At 32.5% G+C, this 13,246-nt stretch overlaps 1 protein-coding gene across 4 annotated transcripts in view; it reads right to left on the bottom strand.

Annotated features, from left to right (window-relative positions):
* LOC115876499 (inhibitor of Bruton tyrosine kinase) overlaps positions 1-13,246 on the bottom strand; it is a 102,039-nt gene that overhangs the window by 40,422 nt on the left and 48,371 nt on the right. For all 4 annotated transcript variants that reach the window (XR_004049158.1, XM_030892299.1, XM_030892297.1 and 1 more), the window contains one exon: positions 6,025-6,221. Coding sequence is in view for 3 of the 4 variants with exons in the window: in XM_030892299.1 (XP_030748159.1) it covers positions 6,025-6,221 (197 nt within the window). In the remaining variant the exon portion in view is untranslated. The remainder of the gene's footprint in view (positions 1-6,024; positions 6,222-13,246) is intronic.

The raw sequence follows: 13,246 nt of genomic DNA on the forward strand, positions 1-13,246 counted from the left end.
ATCGGTCAACTTAACTCATTGTTGTGGAGTGACAAAATTTCCCAAAAAACAAAAATTCTACTTTATAAAGCCATTGTAGAGAGCATTACCACGTATGGCGCTGAAACGTGGGAGCCAAACAAAGTAAATAGAGAAAAATAAGTTGCTGTCTCTTGAAATGGATTTTTGGCGAAGAAGTTGTCGCATTTCAAGACTGGAACACATCTCAAATCAGAGAATACGAGAAATTATAGGAGAAAAAGAAACTATTCTCGACGCCATTGACGGCAAAATACTAGTTGGTACGGACACCTCCAACGAATGGATGATAACCGATGGCCAAAAAGAATTAATTCATGGACACCAAGCGAAAGGCGGAAACGTGAAAGACCACCTCGCAGATGGAAGCAGGGCGTACTTGATGCTATGAATTCTAGAGGCCTTCACGAAGAAGACTGGACAGACAGAAATCTGTGGAAGTTGAGAAGCGGGAGACGAGGAATGTCGTAAAAATCCGCAATATATATTTATAAAAATATAAATATTGATTAGATTTGTTTATTTATTATTGATCTGTTTTAATACTGGCCCTGCAAATCTTCACTTGAGCTGTCTAACGAGTTTAACAGTTTATTAATAAAGTACTTTTCAATATTAAACTCCATTGAAAAAAAGAAGCAAACGTAAAAGCAGACAATGGATACATTAAAAATGCATAGAAGATAAATTGTATAATAAAGGTATTGAAACATTTGACATTTCCAATATTTTACCAAACCGTTCCGTATCAAACCGATGTTTTTCAGGAACCGCTCTTTACCGTATAGTTTACCGGTCTGGTTCGCCTGATTTTGCAACGGAATATAGCCTAAGTTTTCCAGCGATAATTACACTTTATACTTTTAAGTTTGCGATCATTCACAACACAAAACATCTCCATTTAGAACTTCGTCTGTCATGTTAAGAAATGAAAGTAAATAGTAAAGCGCCTCTCGTGTTTGTTGGCACACTAAAAATTTCAATTAATGCCTGTATATATTTTTAATATATTTTTTAAATTTTTTTAATTGTAAAGTAATATGTTACGTTTAAATGGAATATATTACATAACAATTATGTCAATTACAGGATTACAAGCTTATTTTCTAACATTTTTTAAATAAAACCAATTATAAAATTTCAATATATGTATATTTGTCATAGGTATGAAAAAAGTAAAATATAAAATGGACAAACGCTTACTTGCGTAAAAAGTTCTAAAGGGGGATGTTTTGTGATTCACAATGTCAAAAAAATACAATTAAAATTAATATAATATCCTAGCAACAGCTTTCGGTAATCAGTTGTATGCATAGAGAAAGCGTAATACTTGGCTTGTAAAACAATAAACTTTTGATTTCTAACAGCATTTTCTCTTGACCTTTGAATAAGAAGACTAAGGAAGGAGCATAATTCTATCCATGTATTTATGCATGGTGGGCGGAAAAAGGACTCTAGCCCCACCCTAGAGTCCTTTTTCCGCCATCCTTGACAGTTCTGTTTGACGATTCATTTGACACATTTGAATTTGACTTGAAATTTTGTGGATTTGTCAGTCTTTACGGAGCTTATTTTATGTTATTTATTCTACTACTGATAGTTGTATAAAGGTAGTAAATCTAGATGGAAATTGTGCCAAAACTTAAATTAACAGTGATACTATCGCGATTTATCGAAAAATACTCTAAAATAGTTGGTTGTGTAGTGTGAGGTAGATCTCGGCAAAAATCGAGTGAAATAATGGAACAACTTTTCGCTAGTAAGTGACTATATAATATGCATACGTGTAGTAAACCGATCATTTATGAAATCCACTTAAATTAACTAATTATATATTTTTTCTTGCATTTTTGCTTTTATTAACTACTTGTCAAAGATTAGATGTCAAAGAATTTAGATACGTCAATTTGACTTACCTGCTTGTAGCGTATCGGATGTTTGTGTTAATAAATAATTATTAAAACTTATCTATTTTTATTATAATAATATGTTTTTATAACAATTTTAATAACTACCAACATTTATTCACAACGTAAAATAAAAAAAAAATATATTGAATCTACTCCACTTCTACCCTACATCATAGTTTTACATTTTTTAAATAAAATTAGAACGGCACTGATAAACCGGAATTTAAGTCGGCCATATTTGAGTCCCATCGCGGTGGACCTAAGATTTTTGATATGCTCCTTCCTTAGTCTTCTTATTCAAAGATTCTCGCTTATGGCCATTAAAGAAAAAGTTCTAAAGGGGGATGTTTTGTGATTCACAATGTCAAAAAAACACAATTAAAATTAATATAATATCCTATTGAGATGCGCAGAATGGGCATAGAAGTCCTTGGTCTCAGCGAAGTTAGATGACCAAATGCTGGAGAATGTAATAGCGATAATGTGGTACTGTACTATTCTGGATGTCAGAACGGCGAACACCAACATGGAGTGGGTATTATGATAAAAAAAGAACTCAAACAATATGTTGCTAATTTCGTGCCCTATAATGAAAGAATGATGCTGATCCAGTTGCGTTACAAAGCCTATAAACACCAACCTGATACAGGTATATGCTCCCACAGCCGACAGCGATGAAGAAACTATAGAGAAGTTCTACTCAGACCTAAACGAGCTAACTAAAAAGTTGAAGAAACATGAAATTAACGTGATAATGGGGGATTTCAACGCTAAGGTTGGCAAGGGAAGGATCGAGAATACTGTTGGTGGCTTCGGACTGGGAGATAGGAATGAGAGAGGGAACGACTCATAGAGTTTTGTCAGGAGAAAGATTTAGTTATTGCGAATACTTTTTATGAGCTACCACCTCGACGACTCTATACTTGGACATCACCAAGAAGTAGCAAAGAGAAGATCATAAGGAATCAAATTGATTTCATTTGTGTCAACAGACGGTTTAGGAATAGCATTGAGAGTGCTAAAACCTACCCAGGTGCAGATGCGGACACTGACCACGAATTGCTTGTAGCCAACGTAAAAGTGAGACTAAGGAAGCTGCAAAGGATAATAAAACCGAAGATAATAAACACAGAAAAGCTCAAACAACAGCAGTATCAGAAGGAGTTTAACGACTCAATAGCAAGTGAGTTTTTGGAAGCATCAGCGACAAATATCGACATGGCCTGGGACCAAATCAAATCTACAATGTTGACTGCCGCGGACCAAGTTGTAGGCAGAAGAGAACATAATACGAAAAACCCTGGATGACACAGGAAATCATAAACCTTATAGAGGAAAAGCGTAAATACAAAAACACTGACCCGCAAAAATATAAACAATCAAAAGACAAATAGAACACGGCATAAGAAAAGCCAAAGAGACATGGATGGAGGAGAATTGCCGTGAAATGGAACAACTGAACAATAAACATGATTATTTTAATCTACATAAAAGTTAAAGGAATTAACTGGAAATAAAAAAAAGAATACCGATGATCACAAGAAACGCACAGGGAGATATACAGTTAACAGAAGAAGGCAAAAGACAAACTTGGAAGGAATACATTGAACATCTATTTGCAGCAAGACGAGATGACGTCAGAGATGAGAGCAACCAGGCGGAACAGCTATGTATTTTAAAATCAGAAGTGGAGTATGCTATAAAAACATCAAAGAGCAGAAAAGCGACCGGACCTGATAATATACCAATAGAATTCTTGAAGGCCTTAGACGATAGAAACTTAACTCAACTCACAATAATGCTCAATAAAATTTACGAAACAGGAGAAATCCCAAAAGACTGGCTTAAATCGGTCTTCATCCCTCTGCCTAAAAAGAACAACCCCAAGTCCTGTGATGAGCATCAAATTGGACCCAAGTGATATACAATTAATAAAAAATATCTACTACAATCAAACGGCAGTGGTTCGAGTTGGGGACATCGAGACTGATGAAGTCGAGATTCAAAAAGGAGTTCGCCAGGGCTGCGTTCTATCACCACAACTGTTCAATCTATACTCTCAGTTTGTATTTCAAAAAGCACTTTACGAGAGACCTGAGGGAGTAAACATTGGAGGGACATTGATTAACAACCTAAGATTCGCCGATGATACTGCCATAATGGCGGAGAGTGCAGAAGATCTTCAAACCCTGTTGGAAGAGTCAGTCGAGAGTGTGAAGAAGTGGGACTTGCTATAAACACGCAGAAAACTAAAATGATGGTCATAAGCAAAAACCCAAATATTAACCCTATTCTGACAGTAAATGGGAACCGAATAGAGCAGGTCCAAAAATACAAATATCTCGGCTCTACCATAAATTCTGAAATGGACCCTGATCAGGAAATTAAGATCAGAATTGAAATGGCTCGAAATGCATTTATGAAATATTCCACATTGCTCACAAACAGAAATTTAAACCTTGTCATCAGGTGAGATTCGTGGAGTGTTATGTGTGGTCGGTGTTAATGTACGGAGTAGAAACTTGGACGCTGAAGACTCAAATGATTAAAAAGCTCGAAGCATTTGAGATGTGGCTCTATAGGCGCATTCTGAAGATACCTTGGACTGATAGAATAAGCAACGACGAAGTGTTGAGACGCATAGGCCGAAACGAAAACTTCTCACAATCATTAAGATAAGAAAAACATCTTACGTGGGACACATATTACGCAGTGACAAATATCTACTGTTACAAAATATTATGCAGGGCAGAATTGAGGGGAGGAAGGGTATCGGCAGAAAGAAAAAATCCTGGCTCCGAAACATTAGAGAGTGGACAAATCTTGGCGTTGGAGAATTGTTCCATGTTGCAAAAGACAGAGAAGAATTTAGAAAAGTGGTCGCCAACCTTCTATGAGAAGACGGCATGGAAAGAAGAAGATAATATCCTAGCAACAGCTTGCGGTAATCAGTTGTATCCTTTGAATAAGAAGACTAAGGAAGCAGCATATCAAAAATCTTAGGTACACCGCGATGGGCCTCAAATATGGCCGACTTAAATTCGGTTTATCAGTGTCGTTCTAATTTTATTTAAAAAATGTAAAACTATGATGTAGGGTAGAAGTGGAGTAGATTCAATATATTTTTTTTTATTTTACGTTGTGAATAAATGTTGGTAGTTATTAAAATTGTTATAAAAATATATAATTCTAATAAAAATAGATAAGTTATAATAAGTATTTATTACCACAAACATCCGATACGCTACTGAAGCAGGTAAGTCAAATTAACGTATCTAAATTCTTTGACATCTAATCTTTGACAAGTAATAAATAAAAGCTAAAATGCAAGAAAAATATATAATTTAGTTAATTTAAGTGAATTTCATAAATGATCGGTTTACTACATGTATGTATATTACATAGTCACTTACTAGCGAAAAGTTGTTCCATTATTTCACTCAATATTTGCCGAGATCTACCGCACGCTACAGAACCAACTATTTTAGAGTCTTTTTCGATAAATCGCGATAGTGTCACTGTTAATTTAAGTGCTGCCACAATTTCCATCTAGATTTACTACTTTTATACAACTATCAGTAGTAGAATAAATAATAAATAACATAAAATAAGCTCCGTAAAGACTGACAAATCCACAAAATTTCAAATCAAATTCAAATGTGTCAAATGAATCGTCAAACAGAACTGTCAAGGATCCCCACCCTAGAGAGCTTTATCCGCCCACCATGCATGAATACATGGATAGCATTATGCTCCTTCCTTAGTCTTCTTATTCAAAGGTTGTATCCATAGAGAAAGCGTAATATTTAGCTTGTAAAACAATAAACTTTTGATTTTTAACAGCATTTCCTCTTGATGGATGATATGCAAAATTCAAAATGACATTCCTCACAAATTTTGAAGTATAATTAGTGGAAAAGTTTGGTAACTCTTTCCACTATTTGAAAATTCGTACCACTAATTTTGACGTTCTGAATGCTTACATTGAAATTAGAGGAACAAACTTTTACGCTAATTGAAACCACTAATTTATTCCACTAATTGCTAGGTTCTGAATGGTTCTGAAAGTTATCGATAAAATGAATTATCGTTATACCTGTATGATTCCGAAATTAGATCCTTTGGGATCGCTACGTATTTTAAGGGCTCGATAAACCAGAGGAATTTTCTCCAACTTCACTATGAGTCCGTCAATTTTCCGGTCAGAGGAGCGATACCGGCCATTTCTTGCCCTTATTGTTGGTCTGCCATTATACTCTACGCCTCGCTTGTACGTTTTCCTGGTAACATCACCTAAGATAACACGATATACCGGGTGCGTCTCAAAAGTGGCTCACCACTATAACTCTTTTATTTTTTCAGATAAAAAACGTGATTTGGTATACAGGGTGGTGACAATTTCGATGCTCAACATTGGCATCTCAGAAACTACGAGAGATGCGAAGTCGGTTAAATGGGACAAAAGTTGTTTTTGTTTGACACACACCTATGAAGAAAACCCCGGTATCTCGATTAGTTTTGGATTTATGTCAAAAAAAAATGAAAACAATAAGTTTATTTTAAATGACAATATCTTCAAAACTATTATATCTATTGCAACGTAAGTTGGTAGCTTTATATTTTTGACCTCGGTCAGTTAAATGCCGTTTTCAGAAAATTTCTAAGCCTTCTAGATTTCGCACAACAACAGCCAAGTTTTTGTTTTCTTATGGCCGCCATTTTGAATTTTTATACTATTAACCCCCGGTGTCTTCAGATACAGATAGCGCGTTATAATCCGTCAGATATATTTTATTTGATAGATAGCAGAAAAACGTGTATCTTCACCTATAGATAGCAATATCTATTAGATAAAATAACCTTATCCCTCAGATATCCTATTTGGGACCTGAACTGCCAAATAGCGCTTTATTTGTAGGATAAAAATTTGACGCATGAGCAAAGGCATGAGAAGATATTGATTTTATTTGACAAAATTGCTTAACACAACCAAGACATTGTTACTACTGAAGATTTCGTTTATTCCAATAAATTCGATTATTTGGAAAAGACTTACCTATTCTGAATATGTAGACTATAACCATTTTAGAACGTATAGGGTATAACATGGGTATAAACACCAATAAACACATTGAAATGGTGCAAAAAACTATTGTTGCTAGTGCCGGACTTTATAAGGACTGTTACAAAATAAAGAGAGCCTCTGTTCTGTTAGAGCATCAGAACGAAGAAAATGCATTAAGTCAGGATAATAGTGATAAAACAGCAATTTATAAATTATTTTATTTAAATCCTTTCAATTATAAATCATTACGTATCGACATAATTATTATGATACAGATAAACATTAGCAGTTTTTATATATTAAGATAATATATAAAATGATAATGTTTATCTGTGTCGTCTCTACTGAAGTAACGACTTGCTCTAGAAAGTTGCTTTTTTTACTAAAAGATAGCTAATTGGCCCTTCTAGAAACTGCCGTCGCCGGATTTTTTGTTTTTCATTTAATTAAAAAAAATAAAAGTATTTTTTTCCTGATGTCGTGGCGGATGCGCCAGGCTTCAACTAGTTTTTAATAAAGCTCTAAAGTAGGTAAAAAATAAATAAAACTTTTTAAATCAAACTATTTATATCATTTTTAATTCGCATATCTTAATTCATTAATATTATAACAGGAACCTTATAAAACCTGTTATTCAACTCACATTTGCTTTTATTTCTTTTGTGTTACAATTTTACTTTTTCGATCATTACGGTACATCTCTTCTCCATGCTGTTTTTTAAGTAACTCTCTAGCTAAACCTTGCTAAAACACCTGTGTTGTGGTCCTTTGAATTCCAGTTAGTTCACCTTTGTTTAGAAAAGATTTTTCCTTCATTTTTTCTTTTTTTTTTTGAAGTTCCATCACTTTGAGTTCTTAAAAATAAAAGTAATATGACAAATTATTATTAAGACAAAAGTATAAGTGCATTTATCTATTATAGTAAGTATATAATAAGTATTATATATATACTATCATTGATGCTATCCTACCTATTTCTTTACTATGAGAAGCCCTAGAACAATAACATATTTGTTATTACTAACAGTCTTATGCTAATTTTAATTTTCAATATTAATAGCTTACCAGATGGTGGTTTTAGGATTTGTTTATAAATCTCTGCTTGCACTTCACCAGCTTCTTCCATATTTTCTATTATCAATTGTACTAAAATGTTAATATAATAAATATAACAGTAATATCATGTAATTAAACTATAAATTACTTACAGATTATTTTTTCTTGTTTTCATTTCTTATAAATAGCATTCCATTCATAGATCTATTGCACCACTGCTGAAATTGAATTATCTTTCCCTTTTTCCATAAATGTAAATTTAAATAGCCTATATAATAGGACTAGTTGAAGTTGAACACAAAATATAGTTTAGTTGAATTTTATTGTTTTTATTTTCATTTTGACGATCTTTTGACAACTGAACAATAACCTCACTTTTTATTTTTAATCTAACGATTTGAAGTTCCGAGTTTTTGTCTCTGTCTGTTTTATAGAGTTTTCATATATAACCATCTCAATTTCAGATATCTTATATTGGCAACACTTTCTCTGCGGAGTGTCTAAGTCTAACGGTCCGTAGGCGGCCCCTCCTCCAAATTGTTATCTATTGGATTATTTTGTATGAAAATACCCACATGTTATATCCTATAGATAGCAGGCTCTAGATTGTTTATGTTTTAGATGGTTATTTGTTAGATAAAAGTTATTTATTTATAACTGAAGACACGGGGCCTAAATAGAGCAAACAAAGTCTATACCTATCTAATTTTTATTCATTATTATATAAATTCGCTAAAAAATAGATTTTTTAAAAAGATCAAGTCTACCTTGGAGATCCAATTGACACTTTACATGTCAGCAAGTTATTTTTTGTTTATTCTATTTAAGTGTCAAATCTGGACGCACAAAAATTGTGTACTAGAGTTCAATACAGGTCAATACAAGGAATTGTCGTAAAATGACTCTCTCATATCAGTATATCACCAAATCAGATTATTTGTAGTCTGGTTTCTCTAATTAAATTACGATTTTCTTTTGCATAATAATGTCAATTTTTTTTTCTTTTAAATGTACCAGAATTTGTAAATAAAGATTCATCAGTCCATAATATTTTTTATAAAAAATGGGGCTTTCTTGAACACTTCCCCGAAACCATTTGCAAAATTGTAATCTTCTCTTGTGATCAACAGCATGCAAAAAAATGTAAATTTGGTACACATTTAAATTTTGATATTATGTTTTTTGATAATTTTCCCGACATAAGAATCGCTTATATAGTAAACGCCACTAATGTTTGGGAGTGATTCATCGGTCGCTACCATGTGAACTAATCTGTTCAAGGTCACATAAAACTTAATTCCAGTGCCGTGGTGTTTCAAGTTATAGAATAATCAATATATAATCTGTTGTAATTTGTTGTTTTAACTGTCAAAGTCTTGTCAAAACATATATTTGGTTATAAATACAAAATGGAATGCCCCATTGATCGCACTGCAAGCACACCAATGGATTGACGCACATAAACGAATCAATCAAAGAAACGCGATACAGTATCGTCTTTGTCAATCACGCTAACATTTTAGAATAAGTAGGAGCGCAGGTAGATGATTAGACTGGGCCTTTAAAAACCTACGTTGGCGGTAAAAATTTACGTTTTTAACGTAAAAATGATAGCGCGCGTGTCGATTCTAACTTCATCAAGCGATGAATCACTCCCAAACATTCGTGGCGTTTACTATACAACACTCGCGACTTATTTTACGGCTAGAAGTTTTCGGACTTATTTCAATCTGAGCCGGCATAATAATATCATTAAGCCTTATAAAATATTGCGCTCTTGTTTTTTAAAGCTACCAGCAACTGCTAAATTTCTTGAAATCCTTGCGAAAATGGCGATGAGGCTGTGTCCTTTCAGGATACAATGTTCTATAAATTGTGCATGCTATATCGGAATTTCTGTTATTTTTTAACTAAGCGTCATATATATCTCATGTTTCCTCACTTGTAAACATATTGTTGACTGTTAATACACTTTACACAATCTATTATACATTTATGTGTCCAGATTTGACACTTAAGAGTCCATTTCACTAGTCCGAAAAAGTAGCAAAATAAGCGTTCGGCATTTAACGTTTTATGTCAAACTGGCTAGGTATTTTTACACATACGAAGAAGGAAATTAAAGATAAAGGATTATACTAAATCCGTCGTGTAGCACATTTTTAGATAACTTCTTCATTTTTAAGATTTTGTTGGTCAAACATAAACAAAATAAACCTTATGTTTGGACTAAATTTTCTCGAAAATAAAAATATATTTTAAAATTCTGTTACTGGAGGGAAATAGATTGAAGTTTTGTGATTACAGTGATATATAATCACAACAATCTTGTCACAGTTTTAGTTACCGTACTCCTCGGAAACGACTTGACCGATTTTGATGAAATTTTATATTATGTATATTCAGTATGTCGGAGAATAGGTTGATATCTATTTTTTATACCTTTAAGTGACAAGGGAGGCCCCCCCAATTTTTTTATTTTTTGGAAAAAAAAATAATTTTTGTTTTTTACGATGTGGCATTAAAAAATTCATACAACACTAAATTTTCACTTTCAAATAGGGGCTGTTTTTTTTTAAATTTTTGTTATCATATGTCTCCGTAACGGCTTCACCGATTTGGATTAAATTTTATATGTATATTCAGTAGGTCTGAGAATAGACTGTTATCTATTTTCTATACCCTTAAGTGACAAGGGGGGCCCCGCCAATATTTTTTTATTTTTTGGACAACATTTTTAATTTTTGTTTTTTTTTACGATGTGGCATTAAAAAATACATACAACACTAAATTTTCACTTTCAAATAGGGGCTGTTTTTTTTTAATTTTTTTGTTACCATATTTCTCCGGAACGGCTTCACCGATTTTGATTAAATTTTATATGTATATTCAGTAGGTCTGAGAATAAGTTGTTATCTATTTTTTATACCCTTAAGTGACAAGGGGGGCCCACCCCAATATTTTTTTATTTTTTGGACTACATTTTTAATTTTTGTTTTTTTTTACGAGGTGGCATTAAAAAATACATACAACACTAAATTTTCACTTTCAAATAGGGGCTGTTTTTTTTTATTCTTTTGTTACCATACTTCTCCGTAACGGCTTCACCGATTTTGATTAAGTTTTATATGTATATTCAGTAGGTCTGAGAATAGGTTGTTATCTATTTTTATACCCTTAAGTGACAAGGGGGCCCACCCCAATTTTTTTTATTTTTGGACTACATTTTTAATTTTTGTTTTTTTACGATGTGGCATTAAAAAAACATACAACACTAAATTTTCACTTTCAAATAGGGCTGTTTTTTTTTAAATTTTGTGTTACCATATTTCTCGGAACAGCTTCACCGATTTTGATTAAATTTTATATGTATATTCAGTAGGTCTGAGAATAAGTTGTTATCTATTTTTATACCCTTAAGTGACAAGGGGGCCCACCCCAATATTTTTTTTTATTTTTGGACTACATTTTTAATTTTTGTTTTTTTTACGAGGTGGCATTAAAAAATACATACAACACTAAATTTTCACTTTCAAATAGGGGCTGTTTTTTTTAATTTTTTGTTACCATACTTCTCCGTAACGGCTTCACCGATTTTGATTAAATTTTATATGTATATTCAGTAGGTCTGAGAATAGGTTGTTATCTATTTTTATACCCTTAAGTGACAAGGGGGGCCCACCCCAATTTTTTTTTATTTTTTGGACTACATTTTTAATTTTTGTTTTTTTACGATGTGGCATTAAAAAAAACATACAACACTAAATTTTCACTTTCAAATAAGGGCTGTTTTTTTAATTTTTTGTTACCATATTTCTCCGTAACGGCTTCACCGATTTTGATTAAATTTTATATGTCTATTCAGTAGGTCTGAGAATAGGCTGTTATCTATTTTTTATACCCTTAACTGACAAGTGGGGTCCACACCAATTTTTTTTATTTTTTGGACTACATTTTTAATTTTTGTTTTTTTACGATGTGGCATTAAAAAAACATACAACACTAAATTTTCACTTACAAATAGGGGCTGTTTTTTTTTAATTTTTTGTTACCATACTTCTCCGTAACGGCTTCACCGATTTTGATTAAATTTTATATATATATATATATATATATATATATATATATATATATATATATATATATATATATATATATATATATATATATATATATATATATATATATATATATATATATTCAGTAGGTCTGAGAATAGGTTGTTATCTATTTTTATACCCTTAAGTGACAAGGGGGGCCCACCCCAATATTTTTTTATTTTTTGGACTACATTTTTAATTTTTGTTTTTTTACGATATGTTAAAAACAAATTTTAATTTAAGTCCAGCGTTTAATATTTTTTCTTCAAAATGGATCGGGTACCCCACATCGCCCAAAAGGCCGTTTAAAAATAAGTTAAAATTCCGATACAATACAGACATAAATTAAGGTTTTCTGATTACAGTTATATATATATTTTTTTAATAAATATTGCTGGCCATTTTATGCTGAATTGTGAAACTCTGCAATTTGTTGTCTGTGGCCATATCGTCAGTTTCGCGTAAATTGTATGTTACTTGTTCTATTTAAGCAAACTCAAACTGATGGCAAATTTAATTATTTCTAAATATTTAGGATAAATATTTATAAATGATTGTAATAAATATTATGAATTTATTATTTTTTCTAATATTTATAAAAAGTAAAGTAAAAAAGTAAAAGTAAAGATTTCAGTTAGTTAACGTCCTTTTTGCTGCCAGGGCTAATCTGGACGGGGCCTACTTTGTTTACGCGGAATCCGAACCGCGGTCCTCGGCCATATCATGGTCAGTGGCCTACCGACTTAGGAAGTGTCTAAATTAACGAGATATCCGATCTCATCCGGCCTCAAACCGGCGTGAATGAGCAGTGTGTATCAATAGATTTTACACTTTTCCTTTGGACAACAGCACGATACAGAGTTTCGAACCGGTCATCCGTCCATCTACCAGTATCGCCTTACGTCGCTTAACTTCGGTGTTCTAATGGGAACCGGTGTTTCATCGTAGTTAGGCCGTTGCCCCTAATATTTATAATTTATATATATTATATTTTTTCTAATATTTTTACATAAATTGAATGACGCTTATTTATGTGTGGAAATTTACTAATTATTTTTACTATTTTTTGTCACTGAAAATCGTTATTATGTTATTTT

This window comes from Sitophilus oryzae, unplaced genomic scaffold (assembly GCF_002938485.1).
Source record: "Sitophilus oryzae breed Bouriz unplaced genomic scaffold, Soryzae_2.0 scaffold_1436_pilon_pilon, whole genome shotgun sequence".
In the NCBI taxonomy this organism is placed as follows: Eukaryota; Metazoa; Arthropoda; class Insecta; order Coleoptera; family Curculionidae; genus Sitophilus; species Sitophilus oryzae.